The 22,338-nt window shown below is 43.4% G+C and overlaps 1 protein-coding gene across 2 annotated transcripts in view; it reads left to right on the top strand.

Moving 5' to 3' along the window:
* Nucleotides 1-14,547, top strand: part of CDH20 (cadherin 20) — a 205,574-nt gene extending 191,027 nt beyond the window's left edge. Inside the window, exons 10-13 of one of the 2 annotated variants that reach the window (XM_044242873.1) lie at nt 3,212-3,329; nt 7,726-7,977; nt 13,962-14,075; nt 14,457-14,547. In XM_044242873.1, the coding sequence (XP_044098808.1) occupies nt 3,212-3,329; nt 7,726-7,977; nt 13,962-14,035 (444 nt within the window). In that variant the 3' untranslated portion in view covers nt 14,036-14,075; nt 14,457-14,547. Of the gene's footprint in view, nt 1-3,211; nt 3,330-7,725; nt 7,978-12,201; nt 12,708-13,961; nt 14,076-14,456 lie in introns of those variants that run through there. The other variant, XM_044242872.1, reaches the window with a different exon arrangement.
* The last annotated feature ends 7,791 nt before the right edge of the window (nt 14,548-22,338 follow it).

The raw sequence follows: 22,338 nt of genomic DNA, 5'->3' as shown, positions 1-22,338 counted from the left end.
CTACTGAATTTCTAAGAAGACCTGAAACATTATGCAGCTAATAAAAGTTACAATGCAGACTTTATGGTATAGGAAATGATCTGTGTCACTAGAAGTAAAGAAAGAAGGTATAAAAACCACATGTACATGCTTGCAGCTACATAAAATTATGCCTACATGTGAACTAAGACATGTAGGGGTCAAGATCCAAAACCAGCAATAGTTACTATGCTATGGTAGCTGAATTTTGAATGAGGGGGTTTGAACCGGTATTTTAACAATTTTTGTTTTGTAGTGTAACAATTTCATATATACTATATAAAGCATAACATAAAATGTTGTTTTATAAGATCTTATAACAAATATACATGATGAAGCTAATTATTAATCTACATTATAAAGAAGGTTAAAAAGCAGCACATTAATTAAAGCTCCTCTCCCCCAGAAAACGAAGCACTTACTTTCTTAAAGGTCTTCAGAATAGAAGTTGCATTCTGACAGGTCAATAGCACTTTTAACTACCTATCCTGGGTTTCAGGTTTTGTTTTGTTCTGTTTTAAGGATTTATTTATTTATTATTTAGAAAGAGCGTATAGCTGGTACATGCAAGTGGGAGGAGGGGGAGAGGGAGAGGGTGAGGTGAGAGAGAATTCCAAGGCAACTCCCTACTGAGCACAGAGCTTAACACAGGACTCAATCTCAGGACCCGAAGTTCATGACCTGAGCTAAAACCAAGAGTCAGACACTCAACTACCTGAGCCACCCAGGTGCCCCTAACTACCTCTCTTGTTTTTGGAACACATGCACACAATCTCCCATTTCTAAATACATTCTTTTTTTTTTTTTTTTTAGGTTTTATTCATTCATTTGAGAGAAACAGATCAGGAGTGGGGGTGATTTGGGGGGAGGAAGCAGAGGAGGGAAACGGACACGCAGACTCTGTACTGAAAGCAGAGACCAACCCAGGACTCGATCCCAAGACCACAAGACTGAGTCAGATGTTTAACTGACTGAGCCACCCAGGTGCCCTTCCAAATACACCTTTTAATGGCCTATCAGACAGTCCTTTACAGCACAGTTTATTTTGTGGCTTAAAGATCAGGTCATGCGCCACAAGTCTGTCACATTTATCATCCTTAGCCCAAGATACTAAAAATCCTACCCCTTGATTTTGGCTCTGGGACATATTTTAAAGATTTTCGAAAGCACACAGCTCAGTAGGCATATCTGGTTTATAGCGCATCAGGCCTCCTTGTGTTAGATGTGTCACATACTGTGGTCAGCTATGTGTCTGCCGAGTCAGGAAATGTGCTGGCCTCTCAGCAAGCAGCCAAGAAGGAGGCCCATAAAGAAATCAGATGACCTACCTGGCGATGGATGAAAGCAGAATGAAACCAGCTGAGCCGAATATTGCATGGCAAGTGGGACCGAGAATGAAATCTGACCTACCAGGAGAGTGGAGGGCAGGAGCACAGGCCATTGTGTTCCCAACTATTGCAACCAAATTTGCCATAAAAAAAAAAAATTCAGACACCAGAAATGAACCCAGCAAAGCAGTATCTTTGCTCACTCATTCTTTAAAAACCCTGTAACTGACCCCTGATGCACTGGCAGGAGTGTCAAGTCTATAGGGCCGGTCCTCTGCCTCAAGCCCCCATCTCGCTAATATGTGTATAATTTCACAGGTCAGATATTCTGAAATGACTTACCCAACTATGTACTTCATTATACATAATCACCTATTTTTTAAAAGATTTTATTTATTATTTTTTGTCAGACAGATATCATAAGCAGGCAGAGAGGCAGGCAGGAGGTGGGGGATCAGGCTCCCTGCCGAGCAGAGAGCCCAACGTGGGGCTTGATCCCACGACCCTGGGATCACACATGAGCCAAAGGCAGAGGCTTTAACCCACTGAGCCACCCAGGCGCCTCCATAATCACCTATTTTAACATTCGTCAAGAAATATGTTTCGTCAGAGCACCTGAATGGCACAGTTGGTTAAGTGCTTGCCTTTGGCTCAAGTCATGATCCCAGGATCCTGGGATTGAGCTCCGTGTCGGACTCCCTGCCGTATGGGATGCCTACTTCTCCCTCTCCCTCTGTCTACCCCTTCCCTTGCTTATGCTCTCTCTCTCACGCTGTCAAATAAATAAAATATTTTTTAAAAAAATGTTTTAAAAAGAAATGTTTTGTCATTATGTGTGTGACACTATGGGCAAGACGGAAAGTACAGGACTTGTCTCAGGAAAGTACAGGACTTGCCTGAACCCCCCAGGCACCCCTTTTGCAGCTTTTTTTTTTATCATGGCCTTCATAACCTTCATGACAAACTACTACTTTGAAAAGCACTGTGGAAAAGGCAAAGTTTGAGCCAAAAGAGCTCAGAGAAAACCATCGCTTCTTTGGTACTCCTCAACCTCAAGCGCTGCTTCTGACTCTACTCTGTTCATACATCCCACTGTAGGTCTTGGGCTCTACACCTTTCCTAGCTCCTCTTCCCAGCCACCAAAAAGCAACAGCCCTGTGACCCAACCCCTCCCATCAGTGTTCCATTAACCTAACACAGGAGATTTCTCTCCTAGGTATTGGCAACTTTTTTTTAAGATTTTATTTCTCTATTTGACAGAGAAAGAGAGACAGGGAGAGAGGGTACACAAGCAGGGGGAGTGAGAGAGGGAGAAGCAGGCCTCCTGATGAGCTCGATCCCAGGACTCCGGGATCATGACCCAAGCTGAAGGCAGATGCTTAACAACTAAGCCACCCAGGCACCCCCTTGTACTGGTCATTTTTAAGTAGAGGCTTCTCAAAGATAGCAAACTGACCCTGAAAATATTAACCCAAATGATGAGGTTAAGTAGGTGAGGTGGGAGAATGAAAAAGTGGGAGACAAGCAGGAACCTGGAGCATCTCACAGCTTTTTAAGCCAATCTTCTATTTAGATTGCTTTAAAATGACTAGCGTTGGTGTGGAAATTTGTTACGGTGAGGCTTCACCCCGGAGGTATTCAGGTAACATTCACCATGTACCTGTCAATGTATTCAGACCCAACAATAAAGACCAAAATACAATCCTGAGTTGTGTGATGGTAAGGGGTACTTTCCAGTAAGTTTCAGGATGTCCTTCTCATCAGGGAAAACAATCCACTATTGGATTTCAGGGTTTAGGATCTCGCCAAGCCCTGAAGATTATTCTTTCAACCCTGATTCATACGATTTCATGTCACTCCCACAGCTGATCCAGACAGTGAGTGCAGTGGACCAAGACGACCCACACAGTGGCCAGCACTTCTACTACAGCTTGGCTCCAGAGGCTGCTAACAACCCCAACTTCACCATTAGGGACAACCAAGGTAATGGGGGGACAGGAACCTACCAATGCTTTCTTATAGCTTGGGCTGGATACTTTTGGTCCTATACCATGCAAACAGTGTCGAAGGTCACCTGCTCTTCAGTAGCAGTGGGGACTTTCAATGCCAATTTGTTTTTTAAAAGTTTTATTTCAAAAAAAGATAAAAATTAAAATTAAAAAAAAAAAGTTTTGTTTCAAAGACAATGTCCTCTGCTGATTCTGAAACTTTTAGTTCATCAGTTCACAAATGTTTTAGAGTTGGCGCTGTGTGAGGCAGTGCCAGGCAAAAGCTTTCCTTCATTGCCATAGATAATAGCCATGTCTGTATGCTCTATAACTATAGGAAGAATCTGAGAAAAACGGTAGAAATTGAACTAGATAAAGAGAAAAACCTGAGGGAACATTTCTGACCAAGCATCAAAGGGGATAACAGTGAAAAGCTCCCAGAACAAAAGGGAGAAAAGGCTAAGATGACAAAGGACAAACATAGGATCACAAAGTGTAGCTTGGCACTGAAACAACTCTATTACTTTACAATGATTTTAAAAAGACAGAGCCAGGTGGGGTTTCTTATTCCAGAAAGCACTCCCCACTACAACTTGGCTGGAAGGGAATTCTAGACCCCTCTTGTGCAGTAAGCTTTCTGATCAGCTAAGAAATGTATAGACCTAGCACAGTCTTCGTTAGGCACAGACGGGAAAAGGAGGGACTTTTGTTCTCTCGTCAAATGATTTTCAAAGAAAGATCAGAAAAAAAAAATCACTTAAATCTGTCAAGTGAACCCCTTCTGTTGCTAACTCTGCTACGTGCTGTCTGACCTTGGGGAGAGAGGTCATCACTTCTCTGGGCCCTACTAGCCTCATTCTTATTCCAGTTCTAAAATACTAATTGTTGGGGCACCTGGGAGGCTCAGCTCAGGTCATAATCCCAGGGTCCAGGGATCAAGCTCCGCATCAAGCCCTGCACTGGGCTCCCTGCTCAGCGGGAGGCCTGCTTCTCCCTCTCCCACTCCCCCTGCTTGTGTTCCCTCTCTCCCTGTGCCTCTGTCAAATAAATAAAATCTTTAAAAATAAAATAAAATACTAATTGTTACTGTGTAACATCTAAACAAAGGGAAACAAAAAGTCATGATTATGCCTGCCTGGTCTCAGTCTCAAACATCACTTATTTGAGACTTAAGTATTAATTCAACCCCACATGATATTCTGCCATTAACATTTGAGACTATTAAACCTGTTTTCTTTTAAATGTAAAACATCTCTCCAAATCTTTCCTTTAACCTTCTACATGTTATCATAAAATCACTCTGATAATTCTAGAAGGGAGGGTAATACAAATCATAACAGAACTACAACAATTAAAAATCCTGATCTTTTTATTGGGTCAAATTTTGAGCTATTCATTTACCTGCTTTACAGGGAAATCTTTCCTACAAAAAGTGGTTCAGCCCCCTCAGGACAGGTTTCATACTGGAAACCAGGAGCCAGTGGGGAAATATTACATTATACTCTCTCTTCAAATTTTCACTGAAGTGTCACTCTATGCCTTCACTCTGATATTTGTCAGAATCAACACGAAAACAATATGCAGCAAAATGCCGCAAATTTTTTAAAGATGACTTTGGATACCAATTCACGGAGCCAATGCTTTAAAAAGATGGGCCACGGGAGTATGATGACTAGAAAAAGAAATGAGTCATTTCTTGGAAGGTTTTCCAAAACAAAAGTCAGCACATCTTCAGTAGAAAGGATGAACTCTTAATCTCCTCATGACAATTTATCCCATGAGTATTTTCTATGGAGGCTCATTAAAAAATTGACCAGCATCACTTTGGTGGATCTGCTGTCAGGACCCCAACTCCCATGCCCAAAACATATCTTTTTATAAACACCACAAGGCACTATCTCAAGTAGAGCCTTCCTTACTTTTTTTTTTTTATCCACAAAGCATTATTAAAAGGATTGTGTGTATGTAGCACTTTGCAGTTTCAGACACATTTTTCCCATACTTTTCTTTATTTGATATTTATAATAACCCTCGAAGGTTTCAATGAAGTTACTAATCCCTCTGATTCTCATTGTCTCAGATAAGGAAAGAAGACAAATGGGCCACAATCAGAAAGTGAGTAAGCATTATGTCTAGGACTGGAAGTTGGGGCCTGTTTTAGCCACACTGCAAGTGGCTACTGCAAGTTGCCAGAACCCTTCCAAGACTAACGTCAGCAAGGCAACACTCTGATCTTTTTTCTTTTTCTTTAACCTTAAATAATTCTGAGATCAAGAAACATGATGTATAGTGCTTAATTAAATGATGATGTAATACTTTTATGAAATTCTGCTCTGGTGAAGCTTTCTAAAAGTCTTGTTACAACCCAGCCTCAATTAAACTGAAAAAAGTAAAACAGATTTCTGTTTGAGAAAAACTTGGTTTCTGGAAAAACAAGACTAACACTGTAAAACAGAATACTATTTAGCTACTAAATCTGGAAAAACAGAAAAATGGGTGGGTTGTACAGTAGGTAGAAATATAATCCTCAGGTGGGTAAGCAGAGGGCCTGTACCAAAGCAGGAAAGGATTTCCACTGGCTGGATAATTTTCAAGAGTTAGTATCACTAGACCAAATAACAAATAACAGCAAAATGGAAGAAATGTATACTTGGAGTCCGAGAACAGAGCTCAAATCTCAGCTCTGCTACTAAGTTAGTAACTTTGAACAAATTTCATCACTTTCTCTAGGCCTTAACTCACCTGTATAAAAGGGTCAGATTATCACTATCTCGTCAAATGTGAAAATGAAATGAGATGCTGTGCACTTAAGCACTCAGTAAACCATCACCGCTATATCGTGAAAAGGCAGGGCAAGGAGGAAGGAGAAAAGCTAACAAAGGGATAACGTATCCATCAGAATAGGCTAGCCTATGCTGAGGAACAAATGACTGCAAAATTCCAGTGGTTTAACACAACTAAAATTAGTTTCTTACTCACGTAAAACCAGCTGTGGGTCTGAGCAACAAGGACAGCTGGTGTCCATGCAGCTCAGTGTCCCAGGCTGCCTGGCTCTCCGTCTTAAACGTTCTTGTATAGTACTGCACCGAGGCAAGAGAACACAGAGAAACAGGTATCAGCTGTTAAATTCTTCTGCCTAGAAATGACACAAATTGTTTTGCTCATTTTTCATTATCAAAAGCAAATCATATAGACGTGCCAAAATTCAAGAGGGCAGAAAAGTATAATCCTTTAATATGTCCAAGAAGGGAAGGAGAACCAGAAATATTGATAATAATGTTTACTTTGGTTAGAATCTCAGAAGTTTTTGTGAAGTTCTAGACTCTTCCTTGTAAAATATAAACCCCATGGACCTTCCCTGTTGATGTCAACTTTGAGAGTCACTGCTTGCATGTCCTATCACATCTCTAAACTTTTCCTCTACTGAAAATGATCTGAACTTTGCAAAAAAATTATGACTTATAATTCCAACCCACTGGAAGAAACTTGAAAACAAAGATTAAAAAAATAAAAGATCCTAGAACATTACATTAGGCAAATATAAATATAAATACACAGACACACACGACCTTTAAGAAAACACATCAAATAATTTTGCTACTTCCCTTTAAAACTGGAGGAAAAAAAACTAGTATTGCTGATCAGGAATGAATTTCTCCAAGTTCTTATTAACTGTGTCCCCTCAGACCACAAGTAGGGGCAAATAACAGGGTGTGTCACGTGATCAGGGGATTTCAAACAAGCTTCCGCTAAATGAGCAGTTTCTTCAGAAAGCACAGAAGGAGTTGGTGACTGCTTTCAGAGGTGTAAAAGAAAACAGCCAAAGACGTGACTTCCAGTGAAAGTGGCAAAAACAAGCAATCTGCCACAGCCAAGTGGGCTCCTCAGCATTCTTTTCCTGGAGGCACAAAGCAGCCCCAGGGCCTTGGAAAGCTGCTGAGGGTGGGGGGGGTGGGGGGGGGGGAGAACGTCAGGACGATGACAAGCAGGGACCGCAAGTGGCCAGTGATTGTTCATTCCTATCAAGCTTTCACAGGAACATTCCAGTTAGATCTGAAGTCTAACAGTTCGCCCTGGGCACTTTATGTCACAAAGGGTAAAACAGACTCTCAAAAAGGGTTTCTCTCTTAGGCCCCAGGGCTTTGCCTAGAAGCAGAGCAAAAAAGTCCATGGTTTCGGAATCCACCTGCTGATCCAGACAAAGCAGAGGGTGCTCTGGGTAGCCCCTCCAGGGAATGTCTGCCGCTCCCTCTCCGTCCTTCCCACTCCCATCCCTGCCCTCTTGCTTCCCTCAATCTAAAAGATTAATTCACTTATTGGGCTCTTCCTTCTTCTTTCCTCCTGCTTTTCCACTCGCTTGTTGCAACTCCTACATCCCCTGTCTTCTTCAGATAACACCGCCCGGATTCTGACCAGGAGGTCTGGCTTCCGGCAGCAGGAGCAGAGCGTCTTCTACCTGCCCATCCTGATAGCGGACAGCGGGCAGCCGGTGCTGAGCAGCACGGGCACGCTCACCATCCAGGTGTGCACCTGCGACGACCACGGCCACGTCCTCTCCTGCAGCCCCGAGGCCTACATGCTCCCCGTCAGTTTGAGCCGGGGCGCCCTCATCGCCATCCTGGCCTGCATCTTCGTCCTCTTAGGTGAGCACGGGGCTCCCTTCTTTTCTGTGGGGTCCCGTAAGTGCTTACTTGGCTACCATTCTAACACAGCTGTTCAGAAGCCGTTTTCTACGCCATGCTTATTGAAAAGGTGGTAGAGTAAGGCTGGGAAAGAATAAAGAAACTGAAGATAGGGCACCTGGGTGGCTCAGTTGGTTAAGCAACTGCCTTCAGCTCAGGTGGTGATCCCAGAGTGCCAGGATCAAGTCCCGCATCAGGCTCCCAGCTCCTCGGGGAGAAGCCTACTTCTCCCTCTGACCTTCTCCTGTCTCATGTTCTCCCTCTATCTCCCTCTCTATCTCTCTCCCTCTAATAAATAAATAAAATCTTTTAAAAATATATATATATAGAAAGAATTTTTATATATATGTATATACATATATATATATGGGGAGAGAGAGAGAGAGAGAGAGAGAGGAGTCACGAACCTGAAGATAGGTCCTTCCTTCAAGGAAGTCATGGCCTCTTTGGCCAAACCAAAGCAAATACATTTATCAAGCATCTGCTATGGGCCAGGGTACCATTCCAGGTGCTGGGATTAATAAGACAGACACATCCCAGCCTTCACAAAGCTTACTTCAGAGCAAAGCTTCATTTTGACACCACAGAATCAACACGACAATTCTGGGCAGGATATGATAAACACCTCTTCTGACCCCTTCATTTCACATAAGTAGTAGCTAAATCACAAAGACAGAGTGACAGGCCCAAGGCAAAATGTCAGAGGCAGAGGCAGAAGTGAAATGCAGGCGACCCTGCACTATTCATCCCTGTATCTGAGTGGCAAGGCTCTTTTCCTAAGTGTTCACCCCCCAAATTCTGGAGGTGGCAGGTGTTATGGAGAAGAGAAGGACAGGATCCTGAAGGGACAGGAGACAAGGGTGGGTGCCATTTTATAGAAGGTGGTCAGGGAAGGCCTCCCTGATAATAAGACCTTTGAGCAGATACTTGAAAGAAGTGAGAGTGAACCCCGTGGCTCTCTGGGGGAATAAGCTATTTGAGGGCGTTAGCACCCCTACAAGGCACTGTGGCCATCTAACAAGAAGCAGTGACTACACAGGATCAGCGTGCCACTGCTGGTGACATAAGAAGATGCGATGACAGGCTGGTGGGAGAGCACAGGTGAGGGGGAGGATCCTTTCGTCCTCTGCTCAAATCATACAGGCAGCCACTCACCTCCTTGCTCATAAATAAGGCTATTCGAGCAATTGTTTTTGAACTCAACACTCAAAAACCAACAATAAAACACCTAAACTAACTCTAAAAACTACAAAAATATCTGTCCATATATCCCAACTCTTCTGATTAAGTAATTCATTGCACATATATTTTACTTAGAAAAAAAGCAGACTTAGATAGTAATATCATCTAATATGAAAGAAACCCTACCATTCCATGAGGGAAAAGAATACAGCCCTGGGGATTTAAGTGAGAACAGACATGCGGAGATCCACGTAACCCCCTGGCCCCAGGTTTACCTATGAACCAAGAAACTGAGTCAAACCGAAGACAGAACGTCCTGACTACAAAATGTCAGCCCTTCATTGAATTTCTAGGTAGGTCTGTGGAATATGCCTCTCAGAAAACATATACCACATGTGGTTTGATTTTGTCGTTTTAGTTCAGGGCTACGTGAGAAGTAATATAAATTAAGTAACTTTTCTAAATCCTCTGACCCCTAGATCAGAAAGTTGTTAGGATTCTGGTCCCTGTCTGCACTGACAAACACCCTCCTGCAATTCCCCCAGTGTCCATAAGATGGCATTGGGAGTCCTTGAGTGTAGGACAGGATAAACTACAAGAAGCCATTGAAGAAACTCGCTTCGTGGGAGAAATTCCAGCCCGCCTATTCCTACTCCTATCTTTGGAATATGTCCACATTATAAGTTCACCCTTGCCCACAAAAAATATAAAAAGCCATCATTACAGAAAGACCGATTTAAAAAGACTGGCACAGAGAGAGTCTCAAGCTAGAAATGATGTGCAAGGAACAATTTACACTGTGCCTCCCAAACCCACTATGTCTTATCTTCTGAACTGTACAGAATAAACAGGTAGTTTTCACAAGCTAAACTGAGCAAAGGTTTATATGCAACTTTATATAAAATCCTCATAGTTTTAGGCATTCTTATTTCTAAGAATGCGTACCCTAAATAAAACTTAATTCATAAAACTGAGTAAGACTGTAGTGGATTTGCCAACAAAATACTACATTTTGCAGACAATTAAATAAATATACTAATTTCAACTTTATAAGGTTTTTTTTTTTCCATGTCTCTAGTATAGATCTAATTCCTAGAAAAATCTCATGGGCCCTATGTACTGTGCTTGAAATACCTAAAGATTCTCTTTTGTCAGGGAAATCTTTCAGTTGAATAGGACCATGTTTCCCAGAATCTGATTTTCAGGGCATTATCCGATACTCGTTATTTAAATCAGATTATCTAAAAAATACATTTGTATCTTATTTTGTAAGATAAAGATATTTGAAAGGTAAATATAAGATCAATCAATTCGATAAGCTGCCTAATTCTCTAACATCAGAATTCCTTCCAGCAGATATCCAAGACTTTTCTAATTTTGCTTCCTAGCATTTTCTTAAATACCACCCCTACCATTCCAGGATCATCTGTATGAACGTTTTTCAGTCCTCTGGGAAGAATTACCCAGCCAGCCCTGCCTCTGAAATCTCTTTGCAACACATATAACCCTATGATAGTCCTTATCACTGCCTGACTAGTATAAATCATCTATATTTCCTTAGATTACAAGTTTATAAGACCAAAAATCATGTCATATCAATGTGGTTTCTCTACTGTTTTGCATAGTACATAAAAAATATGAGTTTAGCACTTGTTCACTGAGCCCCACGAACACATAATATTCATTTAGAATCATCCCATTTATCCAGCTCTGCATCCAACCAGCTCACACACCAGCCTCCCACACCCACTTTAAGCCCCCACTTTTTCAGAGCCCTATTAGACCACTCCTCTGAAATCCCGCAATCAGGTAGTCCGTAAGTCGGATTTTGGCACACAGGGAAAATATACGAGAGTATGTAATTGTTTCCTGTGTTTGCCTTTTGTCACCCTAGCTATTTGGGAAATTATTAGGCATGAACATCATTTTAACTGCAATTTACAAAAAGCACATTCTACATCCAAATGTTTTAAACCATTACCATGAATTTTTGAAGTCAGTTCATAATTTTACTAGGCATACGACTGAACTCCATTTTTCTTCCCCTTGGTAAACTGCAGTTTCATTTTGTAGTGTTGTCAAGCTGTTACCGTTCACCAGCTATAACAAAGCACATCAGGAAAAAAAAAAAAAATCAATAGCAGTTCTACAGCTAAAACCTCAACACACTTCTTGGAAAACATTTTCAGTCACAGAGATAAGTTCAATGGGATTATCTCTATCTCTCCTTTAAACACAGTGAACACATCCTGGGGGGAAAAAAAAACCACATTTATTGGGATAAAATTTTATCCAAATCCGCAAGGGCACCTCTAACAGTGCGGTGTTTCTTTGATAACATGCGGAATTACATAAAATGTCACTGCTCGTTCTTTTCCTTCCATGAACATCCCTGGGTCCAGACAGTCACCACTACCTCTCTAACAGAAGGCTTTCCAAGGAATCGGAGTTTATTGGAGAACAGCAATCACGTATTTTTTTTTTTTTAAGAGATATAAAAAGACTAAGACTTGGATTCATACTTGGCCTTTATGTCCCTATGCATATGTACTAATACGTGATTCTATTTGCAGAGTGAAATCCTACTAAGATCCTAATGTTAAAAAAAAAAAAAAAAAGAAAAAAAAAATACCGGGGGTTCCGCCTACGTAAAAAGATTCCCACATTGTCAGAAATGTATACTCGTCCTTACACGGTCAGAAGACACTGTCTGAGCCTTAGCATAGATTCCACGGAGGCCGTAGAGCTTACTGGGATTTAATTCGGGGGTGGTCGGCCACCACCTGCAAAAAAGAGAGGGCTTCACCTGCCTACAAAGCCCCAGTCCGACCGCGCAGGCCGAGTGAGGAGGCAGACCCTGGGTTCAGAACACCCGAATGCTGTGTCTGGGCTCAGCGCTCAAAGACCCGGTCCCATACCTGTGGTTCCCCAGGGCCACCTGCCGTCCCGGCCCCCGCAGCCGGGTCTCCGGGGTAAAGATCCTGTCCTCTCTGTTTCCGGCAGTGCTGGTGCTGCTCATCCTGTCCATGAGGCGGCACCGGAAACAGCCGTACATCATCGACGACGAGGAGAACATCCACGAGAACATCGTCCGCTACGACGACGAGGGCGGCGGCGAGGAGGACACCGAGGCCTTTGACATCGCGGCCATGTGGAACCCCCGGGAGGCGCAGGGGGGAGGCGCCCCCAGGACGCGGCAGGACATGCTGCCCGAGATCGAGAGCCTCTCCCGCTACGTGCCTCAGACGTGCGCCGTGAACAGCACGGTCCACAGCTACGTGCTGGCCAAGCTCTACGAGGCCGACATGGACCTGTGGGCCCCGCCCTTCGACTCCCTCCAGACCTACATGTTCGAGGGGGACGGCTCCGTGGCCGGGTCGCTGAGCTCCCTGCAGTCGGCCACGTCGGACTCGGAGCAAAGCTTCGACTTCTTGACGGACTGGGGGCCCCGCTTCCGGAAGCTGGCGGAGCTCTACGGGGCGGCGGAGGGGCCCGCGCCCCTGTGGTGACGGAAGCCGGGAGGCGGGCGCGCGGCCAGACCCAGACGCTCTCGGCGGCCGCGCGGCCGCGGCGCAGCCGACCACGCGAGCAATACTGGGCTGGAGAGTGAGGCGGTGAGCGGCGGCGAAGAGAGCTCTCTCTGGATCAGCTTTACTTGGTTACATTGAGTTAAGCAGTCGAAAGGAGACACAGGAAGAAGCGGGGGCAGAAACTCCAATATCCTTTCGTTCCTTTTTTCTTTTTCATTTTTGCGACACCGCCTTCAAGGGCTTGGAGTCCAAGGTCAAGTTATGGCGAGCTTGGCCTTTCTCTCCCATTCGCCAAGGCCTTTGTCGCTTTGTCGCTCTGCCACCACTGAAGAGTTTCTGGTCTTACCTACACAGGTGGCAACTGAAGGGAAGTTGGACTCTCCTATCCTTTTTCTTTTTCCTCCCTTTTCGAAAAAATTTTTATCTTACTTTGTTCTCCACTTAAGGGTTTTGCTGGCTCATCAAACCGCACAAAGCAACCCACACAAAAGAACGCTGAAAAATTGTTACTCGGTGAAATTAACCTACTTGTCCTGGGATGGATGGAATTTCTTTTAACCCTTTTGAGACAAGGTTAAGGCGAATCAGCCTTGCATGACGGGTGGGTGGGGGATGGGAGAAGGAAGAGGCATTGACTTTGTGCTCAAGTTTAACGGCTGAACCAAGAGTTGCTGGCATTACAGCGAAACCAACGGCATCAAGTTAGAGTGCTCTGTTCTCTCGGCTCTTGAACTGTGCCCCTGCAAAATTGTTCAGAACAAAACCAGAAAATCTGCCTCTTTTGCACTGTAGATGTCTCTTCCATGTGCCAAATGTGAAGATTAGATGCTACAAATGAAAGCCAAATAAAAAGAAGTATCTGATAAAAGCATGGGTTAGAGGGCTTTCCTAATCTGTGTGAGGTCAATCCAAGGGATGTTTACATACTGTAGATAACCTACTTGAACAAAAATCAGTATTATAGAGAATAAATGGATGTAAGAAAATTACATGTATAAGTTTTGTATATTTGTTAATAATTTTGGTAATAAATATGATGTACTGCATCTCAGTACCCTAGCACTTCTTTTAATAAAAGTTAAATAGAAGGGAAAGTCTATTGCACATTTGTTTAATTGCAGAGCACGAAGATGGCCTTGTGATCTTGACCTAGCCTCAGGTTCCTGGGGCTGGAGCTGATCCATAAGGCAAAGGCACCAGGGGAGTAATATGACGCTGTGCATTCTTTTCCAGTCACTGAACACATGAATATTGTGGTTCCAACTGTTAAGCTTTTCGTGAACACTCTTCATCCCCTCCATCTCTGAAAAGAGTAAAGGACGGTTTGATGATATCAATCATATAAAGGTAAATCACGCCCCAAATTTTTCATTTTGTAAGAGGGTTTTCCACATAGCCACCAAGGAGACAGGCCACTCTCCTACTTCTATCTCTGTTCTATTGGCAAATCAACTATGTACAAAGGAATATAAATATATATCAAATCTGTACAGCTCACCAACACTGGATGAGTTCACAGAAGGCAGGGACCATATTTTATTCATCTTTCCTTGTCCCACAATTGATTGTAAACAAATTAGTTTTGTGTGGGTCTTGTTTATAAAAATGGCTCTCAAATTTTGATGGGTTCAGAATCTCCTGGAACACTTGTTCAACAATAGCTTGTTGGGCCCTACCCCCCTGCAGTTTCCAATTCAGTTGATCCGGAACAATTTGCATTTCTAACAGGTTTCTAGGTGGTGCAGATGCCCCTGGCCCATGGGTCAGTCAGACTTTGAGAAGCTCTGCTGTCGGGCCCCTCTCTCTCAAACACAAGAAGATTCGATTATCAGCCCACTTACACTGGGGCCCATCTTTTCCAGTATGAAGGACAGTTTGGCAGAAGTGTGCAAGAAGACTGACAAACGTCCAGGAGCCCGAAGGATATGTTTTATGGTCTATTACATGGTATACTAACAGCCAAGAAAATTCTTATCATCAGACATCAGTAGACTAACCCTTTCTTCCCATCAAAGGCAGCTCTCACACATCATCTATGAGTAAGGTATGATATAACCAAAGATAAGAATAAGCAAAGAAATAGGGGCGCCTGGGTGGCTCAGTGGGTTCAGCCTCTGCCTTCGGCTCAGATCATGATCTCGGGGTCCTGGGATCGAGCCCCGCATCGGGCTCTCCATTCAGCAGGGAGCCTGCCTCCCTTGCTCTCTCTGCCTGCCTCTCTGTCTACTTGTGATCTCTCTCTCTCCTTGTCAAATAAATAAATAAAATCAAAAAAAAAAAAAAAAAGAATAAGCAAAGAAATAAAGAAAGCTATGAACTTGAGTCCAAACCAGCCTCTACAACTACCAGTTACTTGAATGTGAGCAAATTAACCCCTATAACGTTTTCCTTTCTGTCACGAGCCCTGAGGATAATTTTGTGACTATTTTCCTTTGTATTGCATGTGTTAAGAACTGGGAACAGCTGTTATCCTAACCACAGGAGGTTATCATGCCCCACATCCTGCAAATGTGGTACCCATGATACTGGGCATGAAGTGATTAAACAATCTCCCAGAGCTTCTGGTCCCTGGGAGGATGTTTAATGGTGTGATACAGGAAGTGTGAGAGAAGTACAGAGTGAGAGATCCATTTCAGCTCACATTTTAAGCCGAAAGAGATTCTTCCTCCAAATCAGTTTTAAAATTCCCTTTCCATGGCCACAGTTTACCAGAAAGGCTTTTCCCTCTGAAAAGAAAACATTAGCACCACCAGACAGAAGGCAGAATGGGATTAGGTTAGGCAAGAGTGCTGTAGAATTATTCAGCCATTGCTTTGTTAACAGGTAAAAGAGCTAGCCTATAATTTACATGTTGGGGGGAAACAGGAGCATCGGTAGGAATCAATTAAAAGGACTGCCGGAAACTATTCTGGAACAAGAACACAAGCAGATAAAAATGATCAGTGAATTTTCTGAAACAAAAAAGCAGAGTATCTCAACATGGCAGATGGCAAAGACAAAGATGGAATGGTACACACACACACACATTTGTAAATCCTGGAATCAAAATTCAGACAAGTCCAAATCCGTGCAGGCACACTGATTACAGCTTGTTACTAGTTCACTAGTGATACAGAACTGGACCTTGATGTCAGAACTCGTAATATATTCTTCATAATGGTGGGACTACACTAACATGGGGTAAACTCTACAAGTCAGGTTTCGTTGCAGATGGACCCATTCTCAAATCCATTTGTCATCTCCATAATAGAGCTAAAGAACTTACAAATATTTTTATGCATAAATACCTGGATTTAGGAGTCTTTCATTTGATTCTAAGGGTCAAGGTTCTGATATAGGGAGTGGACAAAATCAGATCAAGGAATCTTCTTTTTTAAATGATCTACTAATGACACAAACCTGTCTCTTGTGATTGATGTTGTGCAAAAACCAAGAGTACTAACTTATAGTATGTACAATTACCTATAACATCAATGGGGCGCCTGGGTGGCTCAGTGGGTTAAGCGTCTGCCTTTGGCTCAGGTCATGATCCCAGGGTGCTGGGATGGAGCTCCGCACGGAGCTCCTTGCTCAGAGGGGAGCCTGCTTCTCCCTCTGCTTGCCACTCCCCTTGCTTGTTCTAGCGCGCACTCTCTCTCTCTTTCACTCTCTCTCTGACAAATTAAAAAAATAATAATTATAAAACTTAAAATTAAAAAACTATAACATTAACTCCAAATAAAATTTTTCTAGAATCTTTTCTCCTGAGACAGGAGGCTTGCAAATCCAGCCCCATGTATTTGGCTACACTTTGGTTTTGAAAGGATTGTCAAGGGGCTGATGATGAGGGAGTTTCTTCCACTCCAACACTTTTGCTACTGTGGCCGCCTTTCTGGTACTCATGATGACAAGGGTTACTTCCTATTCCAGAAAGCCTTAGAACACTTCTCAGGATTACTGACTCTCAAAAATCATTAAAACTACCTATGAATCTTTTCTAATTTTTCAGAAAGGCTGAATACCAGCTTCTCTTTTATTATTTCCATGTCTTCCCCTTCCTCCCTAATCCCTGTTTTATGATTATTGCTGCATAAAAAGACACTCCAAACTTAAGTGGTTTAAAAAGACAATGACTTTATCATGTTCACAGATTCAGTGGCTGGAGACTCAGGAAGAATCCACCAAGGACACCCCCTCTTGGCTCCACGATGTCAGGACCTTAGCTGGGGGACCAAAGGCTGGGGGTGACTCGTCCACCTCCTCCATATGTCCGGGGTTTGGGGCTGGCCATTCAGACCTGCTGGGGCCACCAACAAGACCTCCTCATGGCTCCTTGGGCTTCCCACATCAGAGGTGCTGAGTTCTAGGAGCGAACATCCCAAGAAAAGGCAGAAACCAAATCGTCTTTTATTACCAGAAGTCACATAGCGTTACTTCCATAGTAGTCAGTCACAAGACTCTCCACTTTGAAAATGAGGAAACATGAACTCCACCTCCCAACGGGAAGAGTGTCTGGGCTACATTGCAAGAAGAAATAACATGCCTCTGCTGGAAAATGTGATCAGCCACATCCTTCCCCTTTTCTGCCTACCTCCTCCCCACATCCCAGGAATCATTTTTTATTCTATTCACCATTCCTCTTCTCTCTTCACTCCTCCTCCTCTGTATAGACTACATTCTTGTTCTATGGGTATATTATTCTTCTCCGAAATTCAGTTATAACCCTACCACAGTACTTTAAGAAGTGAGTGAATATTCCATGCAAACAGCTAACAAAATGTCCAACATGTAACCAGTGTATATTTTGATTGAGGTATAATTAACATACAATAAAAATATTTAAGGTATATAATTTAATAAGGGTTGGCATACATATATATATATACCCATGAAGCCATGACCACAATCAAGGTCGTGAGTGTATCTGTCACCCACCAAGGTTTTCTCACATCCCTTCATAATACATCCTTCCCGCACCTGCCTCTCTCCCCCGCAACTCCAGTCAACCACTGTTGTGCCTTCTATAGATCTGTTTGCCTTTTCTAGAGTTTTATAGAAATGAAATCATACAGTGTGAACTTCTTTGTGTGGGTGTGGAGGAGATCTGGGATCTTTCAACTCAGCATTTTTGGAAATTCATCCAGGTCACTGTGTACATCAGTCCCTTGCTTTTTGTTGCTGAGCAGTATTCTATTTATAGACACACCACAACCTGTTTCTCTGTTCATCTATCAGTGTGCTCGGGCTGCCATAACAAAGCACCATAACCTGGTTGGCTTAAACGACAGAAATTAATTTTCCCACAATTCTGGAAGCTGGAAGATCAGGGTACCAGCATGGTTAGGTTTCGATGAGGACCCTCCTTCCAGTTTGCCTCTGATGCTTTCTCACTGTGTCCTCCAGGGCAGAGAGAGGGAGTGAGCTCTCCAGGGTCTCTCCTCTTAGACACAATCCTATCAAATTGGTGCCCCACCCTGACGACCTCATTTAACCTTAATCACCTCTTCTTTTCTTTTTTAAGATTTTATTTATTTGGCAGAGAGAGAGAGAGGGAACACAAGCAGGGGGAGTTGGAAAGGGAGAAGCAGGCTCCCCTCTGAGCAGGGAGCCCAATGCAGGAGATCATGACCAGAGCCAACGGCAGATGCTTAATAAATGAGCCACCCAGGTGCCCCCACCCCACCCCATAATGACCTCTTTACTCCAAATATAGTCACATTAAGCATGAAGGCTTTCAACATACGAATTTGGGGGATTGAGGTGCCTGGGTGGCTCAGTTACTAAGTGTCGCCCTTCAGCTCAGGTCATGATTCCAAGGTCCTGGGATCGAGCCCCACATCGGACTCCCTGCTCAATGGGGAACCTGCTTCTCCCTCCCCAGCTCCCCCTGCTTGTGTTCCCTCTCTTGCTGTGTCTCTCTCAGTCAAATAAATAAACAAAATCTTTAAAAAAAAAAAAAAAAGGCAGAGACACAATTCAATCCTTAGCTAGTCACCTGTTGCTAGACATTTGCATTGTTTGCGGCTTTGGGCCATTACAAGTTAAGCTGTATGAATATTTGCTTACTAGTCTTTGCAGGGATAATATATTTTTTTTTTCTTCTCATAGATAAATACAAGAAATGGAATGGCTGGGATCATGAGGGTATACGTTTTGTGATATTTCACTGTCAAACTGTTTTCCAAAGTCTTTTTTATCATTTTCTGTTCCCACAAGCAGTGTATGAGCGTTCCCATTTCCTCCACACGCTCCCCCGCCCCTTGGCATAGTCAGTTTTTGTCATTTTAGTCATTACAATAGGGGCATTATAGTATCTCACTGTGGTTCTAGTTTCTGATACCCTAGTGACTCATGATGCTGAACATCTTTTCATGTACTTTTTTGCTTTCCATGTCTTCTCTTTACTGGAGTACCCAGATGTATTTGTTCATTTTGTTTGAGTTGTTGTTCCAATACTGTTGAGTTTTGAGATTTCCTTCTATTTTCTAGATATAAATCCTTTACCAGGTACATACTTTGCAAAGATTTTCTCCCAGTCTGTGGCTTGTCTTTCAATTCTCTTAACAATGTCTTTTGAAGGGCAGGAGTTTCTGATTTTAATAAAACTCAATTCATCAATTTATTCTCTTATAGATTGTACTTTGGGGTCATCTCTAAGAAATCTTTGCCCCCAAGGTCACAAAGATTTTCTTCCGTGTTTTATTTTAGAGTTTTATGTTTTAGGTTTTAATGTCTATGATCCATTTTGAGTTTATTTTTACAGATTAGCAGGTCTGAAATGAGGATCTTTTATTCTTTTTTTTTCCACATATTTTTTCCGATTGTTCTAGCTCCATCTATCGCATTAATATAATTCCATTTTTATTTTTTAAAATTTTTTAAGATTTTCTAAAAATTTATTTGACAGACAGAAATCACAAGTAGGCAGAGAGGCAGGCAGAGAGAGAGGGAAACAGGCTCCCCACCGAGCAGAGAGCCCGACGTGGGGCTCAATCCCTGGACCCAGAGATCATGACCTGAGCCAGAGGCAGAGGCTTTAACCCACTGAGCCACCCAGGTGCCCCTATAACTCCATTTTTAAAAGGCTTTCCTTTTTTTTTAACTGCTCTGCCTCTGACATTTGTTGTGAGTTGAACTGTGTCTGCCAAAAAATAGGTTCAAGCCCTTACCCTCAGTACCTGTGAATCTGACTTTATCTGGAAATAGGGTCTTTGTTTACAGATGTAATCAAGTTAAGATAAGGTCATCCTCGGTGAGGATGGGCCCTGGTCCAATGACTGCTATCTTTATAAAAGACAAATTTGGACAAAGGAACAGAGACACAGGGAAGGGAGCACCGTATGACAACTGAGGCAGAGAGGTCAGAGTGATGCTTTAAGAAGGATTGCTTGCAACCACCGAAAGCTAAGACAGAAGCACGGGACAGATGCCTCCTCCATGCTTCCAGAAGGAACCAACCCTGCCCACACCTGGGTTTCACACTTCTAGCCTCCAGAACTGAGAAAATAAGCTCCTATCGTTGTAAACAACCCAGTTTGTAGTAATTAGTCATGGCTTCCCTGGAAAATGAATACAAACCTTACGCAGTACATTTTAGGAAAACTATTTTAACATAAAAATAAGTATGCCTCCTTTACATGCTCCTGTCATTTGGGCTGGAACTCCAACACATATACACAGCCGTTTACATATTAATTAACTAACTAATTTGTGTGTTTGCCTTGTGGGTTGTTTTTTTTGTTTTTTTGTTTTTTTAATTTTGACCCAGCCACTGCACATGTTCTGAGGGGACGGAGAAGGCCTCTGAGGAAGCCCGCTGTCTGGCAGGCCGCAGGCGGCGGCAGCCCTCTTCGGCTGACTTGGCAGCGTGTGAGCAGCTCTCACAGCTCCAGGCAGGGGGCAGGGAAGAAGGAATCACCAGATGGCTGAGGAAGAGACACTTTCATTCATATGACCCGGCTGACGCGGGCGGTGCAGCGAGGTTACAGAGAATGAAGGGAGAATGGAGACAGGCGTGCTGCTGGCTGAAAACAGCCCTGAGTGCCCGCTGGTCCTCATGCTCCACAGTAAACGGACAACGTTCTGAGTGGTGTCCCATGCTCTGCTGCAGCGTGGAACTTGGGCGCCACACCAGGGAGGTCCCCCTGGGCTTCACTCTGTAGGTGAAGAGCTTGCGTTGCAAAGGGAAAAAATTCACCTTCAAAGAACAGGCCGCCTGGTTTCCTTCTGTCGCTCCCACTGAATATCCTCTGGGCACCCCAGGAAGCTGGTACAGTCCTCTGTGTTTCCCTGCCCGGCCTATACCTAGTGACAGTCACTTGTCCTAACTACTATTCCTCAAAAGCCTCATGAGGGGCCCTGACTCTCAGGCCTGCTGTTTGTCCCCATGATTAGCCTCACCAACCTCAATGTCTACCTTTGCCAATGACTTCTTGGGACTTTGACTCTTGGACAATCTGATGGTCAGTGCAAGATGAGATTCTTTTTCTTTTTAATATTTTTTTTCTTCAAAGATTCTAAATTTATTTATTTCTTAGAGAGAGAGAGAGAAAAAGAGCACAAGCAGGGAGAACAGCAGGCAGAGGAAGAAGCAGGCTCCCCACCAAGCAAGGAGCCCAATGCGGGACTCGATCCCAGGACCCCAGGATCAAGCTAAAGGCAGACAACTGACTGAACCACCCAGGTGTTCCAACAAGATGAGATTCTTAAAGGAGGGACATTCCCTGAGGATGAATATTACTTACACCCATGAGGGGGACACAGGTCCTCAACAGCATACTCCAGGCCGACTGACATCACTGCTGCCGAGCTGCGGAGTTTTAGAAAGAGAAGGGAGAAGGAAACTGCCAGCTACTGAGCACGGACTGGACCGCAGGTACTGTGCCTGGTGTTTTCATGCAAAGTATTTCCCACACATTGAAATATAAGCAAAGAGCAGACCTCACATCAGAAAAGGAGATCAAGTCGTATATGACACACTCACCTTGCACGCTGATGCCCTTGGCTCCTCTGGGAATTAGAACACAATAAAGAGCTCTGCACACATGCTTAACCATTGATTACTGATAGCACTTATACACCTTAAGCCGGGAGGATTGAAGGCTGGCCTTCATGGTGGGCGGCGAAGCCAGGCGAGGACAGTTGCCATGAGTCATCTGAGAAACTACTGAGTAATCAGGCTTTCTAAGTTCCAGTCTTGTGTTCTTTCCCAAAACCATGATTTCACTACAGATGTAGAATTTTTTAAAAATAATAGATGTCATTGGATAGGACTTCATTACCAGGGACCTTACATAATCAGGAGCAGGAGGCTATTTCTGGAAGACACTGGCGGGCTGCCACATTTACAGTGTGTCCCGTATCTACAAACTGGGTACAAATTCTCTGCAAACTCAAAGCCACTTACCCCATCCAGACTCCCACATGGATCTAAGCATATGCCATGTACACCTCAGGCACATTGGGCAAACAGATTATTTATGGGCCTTGGCAGAGAAGTCTTTATCAGGGTTTTTAGTCACAGTCTCTGTGACAGCACCCACTGTGACAATGAACAGGTAAAGTGAATAATAATACATCCAACTTGGAAGGTCAAGTCCTGCTCCTATTTCTAATTATTAAGTATACAATT

Source organism: Neovison vison, chromosome 3 (assembly GCF_020171115.1).
Source record: "Neovison vison isolate M4711 chromosome 3, ASM_NN_V1, whole genome shotgun sequence".
NCBI lineage: Eukaryota > Metazoa > Chordata > Mammalia > Carnivora > Mustelidae > Neogale > Neogale vison.
The sequence above is the reverse complement of the archived record's forward strand: the minus strand, read 5'-3'. Positions and strand labels throughout refer to the sequence as shown.